The 16,667-nt window shown below is 51.6% G+C and overlaps 2 protein-coding genes across 9 annotated transcripts in view; one reads left to right on the top strand and one right to left on the bottom strand.

Moving 5' to 3' along the window:
- Positions 1-483: 483 nt before the first annotated feature.
- Positions 484-8,116, bottom strand: RITA1 (RBPJ interacting and tubulin associated 1). 6 transcript variants are annotated; one of them, XM_060401231.1, is made up of 5 exons: positions 7,856-8,116; positions 7,541-7,682; positions 6,527-6,892; positions 3,557-3,648; positions 484-2,312 (listed from the first exon to the last, which is right to left on the bottom strand). In XM_060401231.1, exons 3-5 carry the CDS (start codon positions 6,826-6,828, stop codon positions 2,245-2,247), a joined length of 462 nt encoding a protein of 153 aa, XP_060257214.1. In that variant the 5' UTR covers positions 6,829-6,892; positions 7,541-7,682; positions 7,856-8,116; the 3' UTR covers positions 484-2,244. The 6 variants fall into 6 exon arrangements, with proteins under 6 accessions (XP_060257214.1, XP_011953265.3, XP_014957152.2 ...); XM_012097875.4 differs by lacking the exon at positions 484-2,312 and adding an exon at positions 2,578-3,119; XM_015101666.3 differs by lacking the exon at positions 484-2,312 and having other exon boundaries at positions 2,578-3,648.
- Positions 8,117-8,392: 276 nt separating this feature from the next.
- DDX54 (DEAD-box helicase 54) overlaps positions 8,393-16,667 on the top strand; it is a 17,711-nt gene continuing 9,436 nt past the window's right edge. For 2 of the 3 annotated variants that reach the window (XM_042234659.2, XM_027956561.3), the window contains exons 1-10: positions 8,393-8,588; positions 10,896-11,025; positions 12,015-12,085; positions 12,671-12,859; positions 13,199-13,248; positions 14,354-14,395; positions 14,522-14,617; positions 15,394-15,515; positions 15,639-15,700; positions 15,808-15,939. In XM_042234659.2, coding sequence (XP_042090593.1) covers positions 8,415-8,588; positions 10,896-11,025; positions 12,015-12,085; positions 12,671-12,859; positions 13,199-13,248; positions 14,354-14,395; positions 14,522-14,617; positions 15,394-15,515; positions 15,639-15,700; positions 15,808-15,939 — 1,068 coding nt within the window. In that variant the 5' untranslated portion in view covers positions 8,393-8,414. Of the gene's footprint in view, positions 8,788-10,895; positions 11,026-12,014; positions 12,086-12,670; positions 12,860-13,198; positions 13,249-14,353; positions 14,396-14,521; positions 14,618-15,393; positions 15,516-15,638; positions 15,701-15,807; positions 15,940-16,667 lie in introns of all 3 variants that reach the window. The other variant, XM_042234660.2, reaches the window with a different exon arrangement.

The following is a 16,667-nucleotide window of genomic DNA, read 5'->3' as shown; positions in this document are numbered from 1 at the left end:
GATAAACTTCATTTTCCCTGGGGCCCCTGGGTGGTGTGTCCACGCTGCAGATGCTTTGTCCATTGTCGGGGGCGGGGGGAGGGGGCGGAGAGGCGGTGGGGAACACCCCGGGCTGCACCCCTCTCTCCTGCCCACCTCGGTCCCAGACCGGAAGTTGCCATGACTGCGACGGACACATCACTGGCCAGGACAGCTGGGTGTGGGTCATAGCCGCCCCCAAAGGCAGGCGGGGTGAGCAGAGAATTCTTAGAGGTACAGGGAGGGTTTCGGGCTGCCCTCAGTCCCTGCTCTGGGAATTACTTTGTTTACAACTTTGCCCCCATTTAAAACTGTGAAAGCGCAGGGTCAAAACCCTGCAACCTCACACTGGCCTTATTTGGTATCCAGGGGGGTTGAACAATGTATTTTTTAATTCACTTCTGGCATTAAAAAAAAAAAACAAAACAAAACCCAGAGGCTATTGCTTAGAAATGCCTTTTCTGGGGGGAAAAAAAAAAAAAATCTCAGCATCCAGATAGCTTGGGGATGGGCAGCAGCGCCCCCTATAGATGCCCATAGATGGCAGAGACAGGTTGCCCCAGTCCCCACCACTCCCAAATGTCTTCCAGCCCTCACCGCCTCAGGGTCAGTTGCCTCTTTTCATCATACTTGGGCAGTCGCTTCCCTTTTTTTTTAGTACAGTTTGGAGGAAAGAGTTACTTGTGGCCAATGTCTGTTAAAACATAGGGGGAGGGGATGAAGGCAAATTAGAGTTTTAAGTAAAACTGAGGAGAGGAGGGTACTAATTCTGTTAGAGTTCAAGGAAATTTAAACATCCACGTTTAAAATGCTGTGTTTGTGCTGAGAGCGCAGCTTGCTGGCTTCCCTCATGCCCCACCCGACTTGCGTAAGCATCTGTACATGCGCCCCTGGTCCTAGTCACCGTTGGCTCCTCCCATAGTTCCCCAGGAGTGTATGCTCATCTTTTCCCCCAGTGTAGAGGTATAGAACCCAAGATGTGGCCTCCAGCTGGCCTGTCTGGAATATCCATGCCTCCTGGAGTTGTGTCATGGGAAAATGGGCACAAGGAGAGGCCCGAAGCCTGGCCTCCACCCAACCCACTGGGATGCTGCGATTCTGGGTGCAACTCCATCAGGGCGAAGGCGTTGCTGTTCTTCCTAAGGGGCCTGACCCAGGACAGTGCAGAGCAGGGAAAGGTGGGCCCTGACCAGTTAGGGCTCCATCCTGAATGCTCTCCAGGTGCCATGTGTAATTTTGTATTCTTGCTGTAATTTTGTATTCTTATTCAATTTGGCAAAGTCCAATAATTGTGGATTTCGCTTTTTGTTTTTAAGAGCTTTGGTGTTGTAGTTCAGTTGCTAAGTCGTGTCCAACTCTTTGTGACCCCATGGACAGCAGCACGCCAGCCTTCCCTGTCCATCACCAACTCCTGAAGCTTGCTCAAACTCATGTCCATTGAGTAGGTGATGCCACCCAACCAACTCACCCTCCATTGCTCTCTTCTCCTGCCTTCAGTCTTTCCCAGCATCAGGGTCTTTTCCAATGAGTCAGCTCTTCGTATCAGGTGGACAACGCATTGGAGTTCCAACTTCAACATCAGTCCTTCCAATGAATAGTCAGGATTGATTTCCTTTAGGATTGACTGGTTTGATCTCCTTGCAGTCCAAGGGACTCTCAAGAGTCTTCTCCAACACCACAGTTGAAAAGCATCAGTTTTTCAGTGCTCAGCTTTCTTTATAGTCCAATTCTCACATCCATACATGACTGCTGGAAAAACCATAGCTTTGACTAGATGGACCTTTGTTGGCAAAGTGATGTCTCTCCTTTTTAATATGCTGTCTAGGTTTGTCATAACTTTTCTTCCAAGGAGCAGCTTGTTTCTTCTAATCCTTTAATTTCATGGCTGCAGTCACTGTCCAAAGTGATCCTGGAGCCCAAGAAAATAAAATCTGTCACTGCTTCCACTTTTCCCCCCTGTGCCATGAAGTGATGGGACTGGATGCCATGATCTTAGCTTTTTCGAATGCTAAGTTTAAGCCAGCTTTTTCACTCTCCTCTTTCACCCTCCTCAAGAAGCTCTTTAGTTCCTCTTCCCTTTCTGCCAGTGGTATCATCTGCATATCTGAGGTTATTGATATTACCCTTGGCAATCTTGATTCCAACTTGTGATTTATCCAGCCTGGCATTTCGCATGATGTACTCTGCATATAAGTTAAATTAGCAGGGTGACAATATACAGCCTTGTCATATTCTTTTCCCAATTTTGAACCAGTCAATTGTTCCACATCCAGTCTTAGCTATTGCTTCTTGACCTGCATTTTTAAAGGTAGGAAATGTACATCAGATATATGTTTATATCTGATTTCAAAACAACTGTAGCCCATATTCTGAATTCAGGAAGAACCAGCCAACCCACCAATTAGTGGCATTAGCTAGAAGCCTATGATGGGAGGAGGATCAGTTGCCCCACTGCCACGGTCGTGACTGCGACATTATTAATTTTGTTACTTAAATCAATTCAGGCCTAACACTGGTCTTTACCTTATGGGGAAAAAAGAAATTAACAAAACTCATGGCTTCGATGAGCTACTGGTATATTTAATACATGAAAATAAATATATGACTACTAAAATTTTTAAATGTCCACTCACATACCACCCAGATCCTCGTGTTCCCCGCTGGTCCACACATGGTGCCTGGGAAAATTCCTGAGGCCTCCAGACTCAGCTGGAAACTTATCCTGAGCAAGAGCTTGGCTTGAAGGGAGGAAGAGCCCTCCAGGTTGGCAATCACACTATTTATTCACACTTGGCGGTGAGACAATGTTGTGGGTGTGATGGAGGAGGTGGGGGCCCTCCTGGGGGACACCCCCTGGGTTGGCACTGATACGCCATGTGGCCGTGACAGGACTGGACACAGGTATGTCAGGGTTGACCCTCCAGTCCGTATCAGTGGGGAAAGCAGGGAGCAACCAGAGGTGGTCAGAGGGGGGGCACTGCCCACCATTGCTCTGTCTGTCCCCAGGAGGGCTCCACCAATGCCTTGTGGTCTCCCCAGGGGCCTGCCCAGCAGCGCCATTCTCTGAAACTCTGCCCCTCGCTGTGACCCCATGGGCACACCTGCAGAAAGGACCAAGAAACTCATTTCCAAGGGGGCTTTGTTTTCTGGGTAGCCCTACCTTGTCGGGGGGTAGTTGGCACTGAAACACTGACTGAACGAGCCCTGGGAGTCACCAGGGGGCTCCGGAAGGTCACCCCTGATGGGGCAGGCCTGGGATCTCGGGGCCCATTTGTGCAGGGACTACTGGCGGGTGGGTGACCTGTGCTAGGGACATCAAGGTGGGTGAGGGAGTGGGAACACTCCCGCCTCAGAGGGCGTGGAGTGTCTAACCCAGCCACGGACAGCCTCCGGGAGCCGGCCACTACCCTGTGCTCTGTCTTTGAGAGATCAGCTGGGTGAATGGCCCGCACTGGAGTCTCCCTGGGGCGGGGAGAATGGCTGCCCCTAGGGGTAGCTGGGGGTGTCCAGAAGAGGGCGTGGAGCTTTGCAGCATCACCTCTCGCCATCCACTTGGCCTCCCAGCCAGCGCCCTCCGGTCGGGAGCCAAAGAGAGACTCCTCGCAGTAAGAAGGAGTGTGGCTGATCAGTCTGGGAAGGGAAGAGAAACAATGAGCTGGGGAAATAAGCCTTGTAAACTTTCTTACCCCTCCGCCCCCCACCCCCAGCTAAGCCCCTACAGCAGCAGATGATTGCCTGTAGATCCCAGAAGTACCCACAGGGAAGCCACAGCCCTCAAGTACCACTATTCCCAGCTCTTACTATTTTTCCCTGGCAGAGCATCCAGTCCTCCTGCATCCTCCCCACCCCATCCTGGGCATGTGCCCAATTGGCCTAGTCCAGCTCAATTTGCATACCCCATCCTCCTGACCACACTGATTGGCTCAGGACTAACCACATGACCCATTCTGCCCAATGGGAGTCTCCCTTAGAATCTTTGCGTTAACTACTAGGAGAGAGATGTCTTTCTTCCACTGAGTGCTGAAGAACAGGCAGGAAGGATATAAGGGCAAAAGAGCTGGTGGCCATCTCACCTGGAATGTGTGTGAGAAAGAATCCCAACAACATTTTGAGCCCCTGTTATATGAGCCCCAAATGTCCTTTGTCTGCTGAGGCGCGTTTAGCTTGTTTGCAAGCCCAATCCTTATGTTATTTGCAACCAACATTAATATAACCTTAGTCTTCAGAGCGTTCACTTTTTCTTTTAACTCACCACTTCACCCTTTTCCTAGTGGCCCTGTCAGCCGAACCGTCTGCAGTCATGTGGCCCTTCTAACTGTTTCTGAAACTGCACAGCCAAGAACCCGGCATGTAGAGGGTGCTGTGACCTGGCCATACCACCAGAGTAGCTTTTAAAATTTTTGAATATTTACTCAGGGTTTTTCATGTATAGGCCCAGGACTCAGCTTGTCACCTGTGTTATCTCATTATTTCTCACAAAACCCACAGGACGGCAATATGATAATCCCATTTTATAGACAAGAAAACAGAGGCACAGGGAGGATAACAAGGAAGGTATAGATAAGATTCAAATCCAGGCCCCCACTCAAGGGCTCAAGTTCCTGATCACTAAGCCAGACTTAAATGCCTTCAAGGCCTCTCACTTTTAACTAGATTCATTCAGCATTTTTTTTTAAATTAATCTCACAAATGTTCATGGCATATCTATGAGGTGTGAGGTCCATGACTTTCAGCCAGAACTAAAAGTGCTCCCCATTCCCAAACTTCAAGTCTTTGAAAAGTCAACATTTTGGCCACTTGATTTGGCTGTTCAAACCCAGATCTGGTTGATACCTACGTCTGTCTGGTTCCAAAGTTTCTGCTTAATAGCATCTCTACCTCTTATGTACCTTCTAACTTGACAGCCTCTACCTGTCAGCATCCAGCACAAAGTTCCAACCTCCAGGAGAGCATGAGGTTGACTGTTGCCTTCCTGTCATGGACTTCTGTTAATGCAGCCTACAGTGAACTCAGCACTTTCAGCCACGTTGTAGATGTCAGTGCTGCTATGTCAACCTGAGCCTGCCCTGTGCTCCATGGGAACTGTCAAGTAGACATGACAATAATGGGGCCTTGCTTTTATCTCTGTTCAATTTTATCTCCTTAAATAGGCACTATTCCCACTCTCAATTAGTGATGTGCCTTTTGGCTCAGAATAGATCCCAAATAGGACTGGCTAGTTATTAAGGACTGAATTGCTTCCTCCCAAGATTTGTGTTGAATTAAATTAAGGTTAAATGAGGCCATGGGCTTCCCTGGTGACTCAGTGGTAAAGAATCTGCCTGCAATGCAGGAGACTTGGGTTTGATCCCTGGGTCAGGAAGATCCCCTGGAGGAGGGAATAGCAACCCACTCCAGTCCTCTTGCCTGGAGAATTCCATGGACAGAGGAGCCGGGCAGGCTACAGTCCATGGGGTCGCAAAGAGCTGGACACGACTGAATGACTAACACACACACAAGCGAGGCCACAAAGGTGAGGCTCTAATCCAATAGGATTTGTGTCCTTATAAGAAGAGGAAGAGGCACCAAGAGTGTACACACTCAGAGAAAAGTCCATGTGAGGACCCAGGGAATAGCTGGCCATCTGCAACCCAAGGACAGGCTTCAGGAGAAACCAACCCTGCTGGCATCTTGACCTTGGACTTTAAGCCTCCATAACTGTGGAAAATCAAACTTATGCTGTTTAAGTCTATAGTATTTTGTTATATATAACAAACCTGATTGACTAATATATTAGTCTTCCATATCTCTGTTCAAGACACTGATGACAATCAATAAGATAGAGTCCTGTGGCCTCCCTCGAGGCTGAAATTCATTGAAATAGTCTAAATAATCCCTACAAAAATAACCACTGGCATTAGATTCCATTTTTCTAACTTGTTGGTGAAAATGAAGCAAGAACCATTTTCAAAATGACTTGCTTCAGTTTGGAATCACCATATCTATGTCATTTGATGGATCAACCACACTAATAATCTTATGCAAACTGTTCTGTGACTTTGGATAAATCAAGGGCTTCCCTGGTGGCTCAGAAGGTAAAGAATCCTCCTGCAGTACAGCAGAGCCAGGTTCAATACCTGGTTTGGAAAGATCCCCTGGAGAAGGAAATGGCAACCCATTCCACTATTCCTGCCTGGAAAACTCCACAGACAGAGAAGCCTGGCAGGCTACAGTATATGGGGTAGCAAAGAGTTGGACACAACTGAGCGACCAACACTCTCTCTCTCTGTTGGACAAATCACCTCACCCCTCTGGGCCTCAGAAGTCCAGTCTAATGCCATTACCATTTATTTATTCCTGAGTGTCGGGTAACTGTGCCAACCACTGTACATGTCTCATCCCCTTAAGTCTTCTCAATAATCCCACTGGGTCCCACCTTCCACTGTGAGGAAACGGGCTCAGAGAGGTCAAATTGCTCGCCCAAGGTCACACAGCAGATGAATGGCAGGGAATCTTCCTATCCTATTACCTGTATTTGTTCTTCTTCCTTGGTGTGAGGGTTGGGGTGCTGCCACTGGAGGAGGTGGACTCACAGCTCCCATTGGCCCCCAAGGCCTGAGACACCCCTGTCCCCACTCCTCTGGGTCTGTTGGCCTTCTTCATCCACGGTGGGTCAAAGTCTGGTGGTGCGGGCCGGGTGCCTGCAGGGCTGCCAAACAAAGTCTCATCCACGTATGATGGCCTAACCTTGACCCGGTAGCCACTCCGGCCACGGTGCTGAACGTGGAGGGTCTGCATCCCGCTGATGGCCATCTCCACCGGGGTCTTCATGCTCTCTGTTGTCCTGAGTGACAGCAGGGGTGCTCTGCTTGCCAGGCCCTACATCCAGGGCTCCCTGTGAAAAGGGGTCAGGGTAGCAACCATCTGTCATCAGAAAAGACTGGCAATCACTTTAAGGGCCCATCCCCAGGGCAAAAAGGTCACATTCTCCCTCAACCAGTCTTCCTCAAAGGGGAGCTGCCAATCCCAGGGAACATTTCAGAAATTTGACATTTTTTGAGTTGTTGTAATGAAGGGGTGGGCGTCCCTGGTGGCTCAGATGGTAAAGAATCCACCTGCAATGTGGGAGACCTGGGTTTGATCCCTGAGTTGGGAAGATCCCCTGGAGGAGGACATGGCAACCCACTCCAGTATTTTTGCCTGGAGAATCCCCATGGACAGAGGAACCTGGCGGGCTACAGTCCATGGATTCGCAGAGTTAGGCACGACTGAGTGAGTGAGCACACAGAAATCACGGGGACAGGGGTGCTACAGATGAATATTTAATGAGTAAATGCGCATTCCTAGCATACTGGTGTGTGTTCAGTCAATATTTATAGAACACTAGGGGAATGAACAAGAGATTTGGGCCTCTGCCTATTCTGGCACCACACAGAAAATCAACTATGCTGATGAGGAATGGGGGAAACAGGGCAGGTTTCTATATCTTGTACATATTTATCGGGCAGAAATAATAACCAGCATTGATCGATCCCAAGCCTACCTCCTGCAAAGAGCTTTACAAGCATTGTCTCATTTCATCCTCTCAACACTCCTGTGAGGTAGCTTCCATTATGTTCATTCTATAGATGACAAAACTAAGGCTTCAAAAGGTGAAGTTGCAAGTGTCAGTCACACCTATAAAGCTAAAACAGTGGAAATTGAATTTGAACCTGATTAAGGGTCTAAAGCTCCTGCACTTAACCATTCCCCTACTAGGGGATCACACCCAGTCCTCCAGCTGCCCCTCATTCACTGATCCCCAAGTCCACGTCCCGGAGATGTCCGATGTGCCCGCATTATCGAGTTATTTTCCTACCTGAGCATCTTGGTTCGCTGACGTCGGTCGTTACCGTCAGCGTCCCCTGCTCCCAGGCCTGGACTCCTTTGTGGGGCGCTCGGGCATCGGAGGCGCGCGCCGGACATCCGAATCGGCAGCTCTGAATCCCGGGAGCCCGCGACTCCGGGAAGTTCCAAGGCCGCCCCCAGCTCCAACCCCAGACCGGGGTACGGGGCGGAACGACTCAGAGCTGGCAGCCGGGCCCTAGCGACGTGTGTTCCGCGCGCGCGGACGCGCGTCAAACAGCAACCCGTGAGTGACAGGATGGGGCGGGGCGGCCGGAACCATTTACTCCTCGGGGGTGAGTTAAGGCCCCCGATTCCGGACGCCCCCCGGAGTTCCCCAAAGCTTCGGAAGGGGTACCTTCCGCGCCAGCGAGGGGAGTGTGTGTGTGTGCATGTGGATCAAGCCCCTGGAGGCAGCAGAAGGAGCAGGAACGCAGCCGGGGCCGCGTGGAGGCGTCCCCCGTGCCCCCGCCGCGCTGTTGGTATGTCCCTATGGGCTCCGCCCCCTCCCATTTCCCGGCGCCGGGGCCCGCATGGCTGCCGGCACGCGCCCGGCGGCCGCCCCGCGGTCCGGAGCTACCATGGCCCAGTGGAAGAAGAAGAAGGGGCTCCGGAAGCGCCGGGGTGCGGCGTCCCAGTCCCGCAGCAGCGACTCGGAGGACGGCGAGTTTGAGATCCAGGCAGAAGATGACGCCCGGGCCCAGAAGGTAGGGAGCGCAGGGCTGGGATACACGTCGGAACCCGAGCTCCGCGCGGTGCCCGGCAGTTCCCCCAGCTGGGGAGCGGGCACGGCTGAGGATGGGGAGAGATCGGCTGGCCGGGGGATCAAGGCAGGACCTCCGGCCTGAGCACGTGTCCCAGGACCCTCCACACCTGGGGTCTAGACTCCCGAAGCCTCTGTGTTGGGTAAGCTCGGGGCCTGCGGGCCTTCCTGGCTGACGCTTGGTCTAGCGCTTCTCATTGGCTTCTTCCTGGCCATCGAGGGCGGGTCCTGGTTTCCATTCGCCCAATGAAAAGTGCGGGTGCTGAACATTGGACTTTTGAGAGTTTGGGGGTTCTTCGGCAGACAAATTAGGAGAAGGCTGCACCTCGTGGCTTTGAGACAGCGACGCCCCCAAACCTCTGGGAAACTAATAATAAGTTAAACTCGCGTCTATTGATCACTTACTGTGTGCAGGCTCCGTGCTAAAAGCCTTTATAAGCCTTATCATTTAATCACCACATCAACCCTGCGAGCTGAGTGCTTATCCTCATTTTCCAGAGAAGGAAACAGAAGCCTGGAGGGGTGAAGGAACTTTACCAAAACCTCATAGCTTGTGAGTGGGAGAGCCAGGATTCAAATCCAGGACTGTATGGTTCCAGACCCTGTGCTATTTCCACTACTGAGTGCTGAGTGTATGCAAATGGGGGGGGGGCGGGGGGAGGGGGAACAGGTGTGAGCCCCAGTGGAGCAAAAGAGCTATAGCCTGTTGTTTCTCACAACCTTGTGCTTAGCGGGTGTCTGGCACAGAGAAGACTCTGGGTATAATAGATGAATGAGTGGGGGTTTATATGAAGAGAGCCCTCTCTGCTCCTCAGAAGTAGGGACCAGATGGGGACCTTATTCCATCTCAACCGAGCCTCACACAGAAGGTTCTCTATAACTAGGGACCAAGGCACAGCCATGTGTTCAACACCTTGTACTGGCTGTGGGGGAGTACACATGGGAGAAATTGCTTAATCTCTCTGTGTGTGCCTCAGCTTCTGCACATGCAGAAAGTAGTTGAGTCTGTATGCCTCAAACACTGTGGAAAGGAGGAATGACAGTGTTCAGACATTCTGCTCGTCAGTAAATGTTGCTGGGGCACCAGTGTGTTAAAAGGCACTTTGTTATCATGTGTCTGGAGCAGGGGTAGGTTGGCAAACTTTCCCTGTAAAGGACCAAATGGTAACTAGTTTAGGCTTTGCAGGGTCATATAAGGTCATACAACTGTCTTCTTTGATTTTGCTACAATCTTTTAAGATTTAAAAACCATTCTCATCTCGGGGACTGTACAAGACAGGTGCAGCTCTGACCTAGAGGGTTGTGTTGGACCGCAGAGGGGCACATAGGAAGGAATATAGACTCTGAGGCCAGGGTTCATATCCCTTACTGGCTGTGTGACTTTGCCAGGTCACTTCACCTCTCTGTGTGTCAGTTTCCTTCTCTGTAAAAGAGGCTAAATAATAATAGCTGCTTGACAGTGTTGTTGTGAGGAGTGAATTAATTTACATGAACGCTCAGCACAGCACCTGGCTTATAGTAAGTGCCATATAAGTTTTAGCCATTATTATGAGTTAGTATTTTTATAAATGTTATTTCTGAGAGGAAGAAGACAGTGCTGTAGTCCAAGAAGGCTCCCCAGAGGAGGTGTCCGGGTATGCTTTAATTGTGCTAGAACAAGTGGGTGGCAGAGAGAGGAAGCCAGGAATGAGAGAGACCAGATCTGGGGAGGGGTGATGGATCAGAAAGGGGCTGAGGGAGACGGGTGCAAGACAGACTGGAAAAGTCTGGTACCTCATTCATAATAGATGTTTCGATTGGCTTCCCAAAGTTTTGAGGGCTCTGAATAACTGGTCTGGATGATAATGATGGTGGTGCCACCATCTGGGCACTGTCCTAAGATTTACACATACCCATTTGGTCTTCCCAGCACCCTGTAAGGCATATGCTCTTTTCATCCCCGTTTTCGTGATTGGGGAACACAGGCTGTGGGCGAGGAAGTCCCAGGCCTGAGGTCTCACAGCTGCAAGTGACAGAGATGAGACTGAAACACAGGCAGTCTGTCTGCAGAGCCTACTCTCAGACCCGCTGCCCTGTCTTCGTCCAGTCAAAGGAGAGCCCTTTAGCAGAGAAGTCACGTGATCTCACAGGAGCATCAGCACCTTGAATGAGGGCAAGTTGGAGGGGCCTGGCAGCAGGACAGCCTCCTTCCCTGCCCCCAGTGGTCTGACTGTACCTGGAGTGATGCTGCCTCTCTGTTGCTCCCTCCCAGCTGGGACCTGGTAGACCCCTACCCACTTTCCCCACCTCGGAATGCACCTCAGACGTGGAGCCAGACACACGGGAGATGGTGCGAGCTCAGAACAAGAAGAAGAAGAAATCAGGAGGCTTCCAATCCATGGGTGGGTGAGCCAGGCATCTGGGAACTTGGGTGGGGGGAGCCACAGGGGGTCATCATGGCCTCCATGATCTGTTCCAGACTCTGCACCGTGGTAGGCTTGGGTGGATGGAGGCAGCAGATAATCTCCAAGCCAGTCACGGCCTTATGTGGGCAGCGGGCCTGACAGAATGAGAGAACAGTTAGGGCAAGACTTTGGGTGATGCTGTTGCAGGAACAGGCAAAGATATCTGGGGGTTGAATGGTAATTAGACATGTGTAAAAGCCAAAAAACACTGTAAGCTAAGTTAAAGTAAATGTTATATTGGAATGTATTTGCAACTGTGGGACAAAGAGCTAATAACCTTAATCTATAAAGAGCTTTTATAAATCAATAAGAAAAAGACAGTCACCCAGATAGAGAACTGGGCAAAGAAACAAGTCATCTCCTCCTGTCCCTAAATACTTCCCACCTGCCTCTAAGAGATGCAGGACCTCCTCCGCCTAAAACAAACCCAGTTCCTCAGTGTCATCCCAGGCCCCGTCAGTGTTCAGACCCCCATTGTCTCACGGCATTATGTATGTACATATATATGTATTAGTTGCTTATCATGTCTGACTCTTTGTGATCCCATGGACTGTAGCCCACCAGGCTCCTCTGTCCATGGGAATCTCCAGGTGAGAATACTGGAGTAGTAGCCATGCCCTCTTCCAGGGGATCTTCCAGACTTAGGGATTAAACCCAGATCTCCTTCACTGCAGGCAGATTCTTTACTGTCTGAGCCACCAGGGAAGCCCATGGCATTGAGTGTTCATGTCAGAACCCAAATGTAATTCATACCCCACAATCAGTAAACTTGTCTTCTCAGTCTCTATTAGTCCATCAGCTTTGTTCTATTGCTTTTTTTCCTTGCTGTTTATTTGTTTTTGAGACAGTCATTTGTCCCGTGTAGTTTTCAGCCATGTGTCATAGGGCCTTCTCCAGCCCCCTGGCCATTCCTGTGTCTTTCCCAGGCCTGAGCTACCCAGTCTTCAAAGGCATCATGAAGAAGGGCTACAAGGTGCCGACACCCATCCAGAGGAAGGTATGGGGCAGGGACGCTGTTGCGGGTCAGGAGGAGGGGTGCCAACTCGACCCGTCCATCTGGCCTCTTGACATTCCACCCATCACACCTGTTGTCCCCTCTTACTCTGGCCGAAGCCCCATGAGCTTGCCCATTCACAAGCAGAGTAAAGTCAGGCCCAGCAGGGCAGATGCTCGACTCGGGCCTCTTTGCCACTTAAGCTGCTCCTTGCTCAGTCCCTGCCCCGACAGCTTACAGACACCCCATCGTCACCCACTGTCATCTCATGATAGTTGTCCTCAGACATTTAGCCGAGAGGGAGACAGCGTTTCTCTGGGGTCCTGAGGAGGAGGACCAGACGGGGAGGTAGAGCCTGGCTTAACCGGAAGAGAGGTGTCCCAAAGGTGGAAAGGGTTGGGGGTAACAGGCCGCTCGTCCCTGGACCTGTGCACACAGGCTTTAACAAGAGTGGGAGCAAGGCTGGGAGACAGGCCCCGCCCCTTCCGCTGAGATGCCCCAGTTCTCCGCTGGGACTCGACGCTGTGGATCACGTGGTCGGTGGGTGCAGGAACTGACCCCTCCCCGGTCCCGCTCATTCCCCTGCAGACCATCCCAATGATCCTGGACGGCAAGGACGTGGTGGCCATGGCCCGGACGGGCAGCGGCAAGACCGCCTGCTTCCTCATCCCCATGTTCGAGCGGCTCAAGACCCACAGCGCCCAGACCGGGGCCCGCGCCCTCATCCTCTCGCCCACCCGAGAGCTGGCCCTGCAGACCATGAAGTTCACCAAGGAGGTGTGCCTGGGCGGGGTCACAGGGTGGCTAGACTGAGCTGGGACCAGTCAGCGAGGCCTCGGTGGGCGGGGTCAGCTCCCATCCTTACTCATGCTCAGTTGCTGAGTCGTATCCGACTCTTCGCGACCCCATGGACTATAACCCGCCAGGCTCCTCTGTCCATGGAATGTTCCAGGCAAAAATACTGGAACGGATAGCCATCTCCTTCTCCAGGGTATCTCCGCCGATCTGGGATCAAACCTTCATCTCCTGCCCTTGCAGGGGATTCTTTACCACCAAGCCAACAGGGAAGCTTCAGCTCCCATCACCAGCTCTGTCTCTCTCTCTGTCTCTCCGCAGCTTGGCAAGTTCACTGGCCTCAAGACTGCCCTGATCCTGGGTGGGGACAAGTAAGAGCCCCCTCGGTGCCCTGCATGGTGGCCCCCAAAGCAAGCCTGCCTGGGCCTCCCCATCAGATGGACAGAGCCCGTGCTGCTTGTTAATAACAGCAACGTCTCCGCACGTTCCTGAAATACCAGCAAGGGGAAACATACAGTAAAATACCGAAAGAAATTTCCCACACAACTCAGACGCAGGTTCTGGTGTTCCTAAAGGAGAGCTGGAAGCACCAGAGTCACCCAAATGGGTTGCTTAGTTGTATATGTTTTAATATGCTTGATTTGGGGCTGTTTCAGGTGGAATGCACACAAGTTTTTGGTAGCTCAAATTTACAAAACACAATATTTTTCCTGATGTGCTTATACTGTCCTTTTGAGGTAACAGGCACCACACCTGTTTTACAGATAAGCCAACTGGGGAAGTGATAGGCCCAGAGGGCCACACGGTGGTCTGGAAGTAGAGCTAAGATTAGAGTCCCTGCCCCTGTCCCACATTTTCTCCCTCAAAGGGTGGCCCCTTCTTTATTCTCAGGATGTCGCTGTCACCAGTCACTCTGGATTCTGAATGAAAGAGTGTTTCGCTTTTTAGTGCTTTTTTGCCTACATTATAATTTATTATCTCTGTTGCTGTGGTTGTCAGAAATACCTCCATAAGCTGGACCTGGCCCAGAATTCTGCCTCCAGGCTCCTACAGGTGTCCCGAGGTGTTTCCAGAGGAGAACTAAAGTGAGGGATGTATGCTTAAACAGTTTGAGAACAAGGACATAGAGATCCAGGAAACCTGCTTCCAGGTGGAGCTGGGAGTTCCAGGGTTAGTTGCTAGGTGGTGCTGTGGGTCAAAGGCAGTTTTGTTTCGATCTGAACTGAGTGAATGAGACGGATTCTATGGTTGAGTCCTTCTCACTGGAGAACTTTGTTGTTATCAGTCCTTTTGTATGTTTGAACTTATAGCCCTTGTCCCGGCAGTGGTTTTGGCTAGCATCTCAGCAATAGCTTTCCCCCAGTTCCAAGCCTGGAATCAAGGTGTGGGGCTCATCTAGGCATTTGGAGATGGGAAAGGAGAGCGACAAAAGAAACCTATTCAATCAAGCTGACAGACACCCCCTCTTCTTCCTAGGATGGAAGACCAATTTGCAGCCTTGCACGAAAATCCCGACATGTGAGTTTGTGGGTTGGGGATGAGGCTCTGGGGCCCTTTCCTCAACGGCCAGGGCTTGGGGAGTGAGAGGAGGGCTATGCTGGTGACCCTGGACCTGGTTGACCTGGCCAGCACAACTACTTCCAGAATCATTGCTACCCCTGGGCGCTTGGTGCATGTTGCTGTGGAGATGAACCTGAAGCTGCAGAGTGTGGAGTACGTGGTATTCGACGAGGCCGACAGGTAAGGCTGCAGGAGCATTTCCGGGTACTTGTGTCAGGGTTGGCCAGGAGGGAGGGCTCTGCCAGGAGGGAGGGCTCTGCCAGGAGAGACCTACACAGCCCAGATTGAAGCAGTGTTTCTCCAAAGTGGGCCACAGACTGCAGGTCATGTGAGGGCTGATGGGGCTCCCTGAACCAACAGTTCTCCTTTTGTATTAGGAATACAGAAAAGAATAGTGAAACAACAAACGCATGATTTCAAAGAGATAAAAAGTAGCACAAGGCTGAGCACAGACGAGCCAGATAGGGGTGGGAGCTGATCCCAGCTCTGTGAACTTGGGCAAATCCCTGAGGGTCCATAGGCCTTGGTGGTCTGCCTCAGTTACAAAGTGGGGATAAAATAGTGCACACAGGGGAAGTTTTATTCTTATAGAACCGTGCCTGACCCCGAGTGAGGGCTGGTATCGTTTATTTGAACAAGGCCCTCCCTGGTGGTCCAGTGGTTAAGACTCTGCACTCCTAATTCAGGGAGCATGGGTTTGGTCCCTGATCAGGGAACCAAGATCCTGGATGCCGCGCAGCACAGCCGAAACGAAACAAAGCATAACTGAGACCAGGCCCAGCGTAGCAAGGTCATGACTGCTTAGGATAAGGTTGGCAAACAGAGAAAAAGTGACCTGGGTTACAGAAGCATCTGTCCAGGTGACAGCGATGAGGGCAGGATGACAGGTTTGGAACTCACTGGAATGGAAGCCCCTCTCCTGACCCTGCCCTGCCCTCTGCCCTCTGCCCTCCCAGGCTCTTTGAAATGGGCTTTGCAGAGCAGCTCCAGGAAATCATCGGCCGCCTCCCCGGGGGCCACCAGACTGTCCTGTTCTCTGCCACACTGCCCAAACTGCTGGTGGAGTTCGCACGAGCTGGTGAGAGGGCCGCAGGAGCCGGGCTGAGGGCTAGGAAACTCATCAGTACCTGGGGGGTGGTGGGGGTGGGCAGTCTTGACTCTCAGCAACTCCCCACCCATCATCCTCCATTGCCCACCTCAGGCCTGACGGAGCCCGTGCTCATCCGGTTAGATGTGGACTCTAAACTCAACGAGCAGCTCAAGGTGAGGCTCCGCCCGTGCCCCTCTGCTGGGCCCGCGGGGCCAGGAACCCACCCACCCCCACCCCAACCCTGACCCCGCGAGCCAACCCAAGTAACCTCTTTGCACAGACCTCCTTCTTCCTGGTGCGGGAGGATGCCAAGGCTGCGGTGCTGCTCCACCTGCTACGCAACGTGGTGCGGCCCCAGGACCAGACAGTCGTGTTTGTGGCCACCAAGCACCACGCGGAGTATCTCAGTGAGGTGAGCAGGGACGCCCCCAAACCCTCTTTCCTGTTGAGGACCAACACCTACTCCAGCGCCAGCTCGGAGCTGCAGTTCCGGATTCGGCCACCAGAGAGCAGCACCAGAGCGGCACTTGGGCCTGGCCAGAGCTCTGCATTTTTTTTATTCTTTGAAGATGTTATGAAAAATTTCTGGAGAAGGAAGAGGCAACCCACTCCAGTATTCTTGCCTGGAGAATTCCATGGACCGAAGAGCCTGGTGGGCTACAGTCCATGGGGTTTCAGAGTCAGACATGACTAAAGTGACAATGCACACACAGACACACGCAGACACACACACAGAGACACAGATACACACAAGAAAAATTTCAGACACATACCGAAGTCAGAAAATAGCATAATGAACTCTCAGGTACTCAGTTATCAACTCACACCCAGTCTTGATTCATCTCTAATATTCATCGCTCCATCCGGGGTGTTTTGAAGTGTATCTCAGCTGTCACATCATTTTTCTGTAGGTTTTTAGTATCCCCTGTGTTTCTTTTTTAAATTGAGAAATAACCTGCATGCTGTAAGCTGTATAAAGGGCCCTGATCTTACGTGAGCAGCTTGATGAACTTTTCTGCACGTGTATACCTGTCACCCTCCTGGGGAGGGAGTCCTCTAGCCCCCAAGGCTGCCCAGGCCCGAGTCAGTGCAGCCACACCTGGGGTCCGTTATCTGAGGACGCAGTTCACTGGGTTTCAC

This window comes from Ovis aries, chromosome 17 (genome assembly GCF_016772045.2).
Source record: "Ovis aries strain OAR_USU_Benz2616 breed Rambouillet chromosome 17, ARS-UI_Ramb_v3.0, whole genome shotgun sequence".
NCBI lineage: Eukaryota > Metazoa > Chordata > Mammalia > Artiodactyla > Bovidae > Ovis > Ovis aries.
The sequence above is the reverse complement of the archived record's forward strand: the minus strand, read 5'-3'. Positions and strand labels throughout refer to the sequence as shown.

What these genes read in the sequence shown, in the direction of transcription:
- RITA1 (XM_015101666.3), bottom strand. Translation starts at nt 6,828, where the DNA reads ATGAAGACCCCGGTGGAGATGGCCATCAGCGGGATGCAGACCCTCCAC. An exon ending in AGGAAGAAGAACAAATACAG is followed by an intron (nt 3,649 to 6,526) that starts GTAATAGGATAG and finishes TTCCCTTCCCAG; the next exon opens with ACTGATCAGCCACACTCCTT.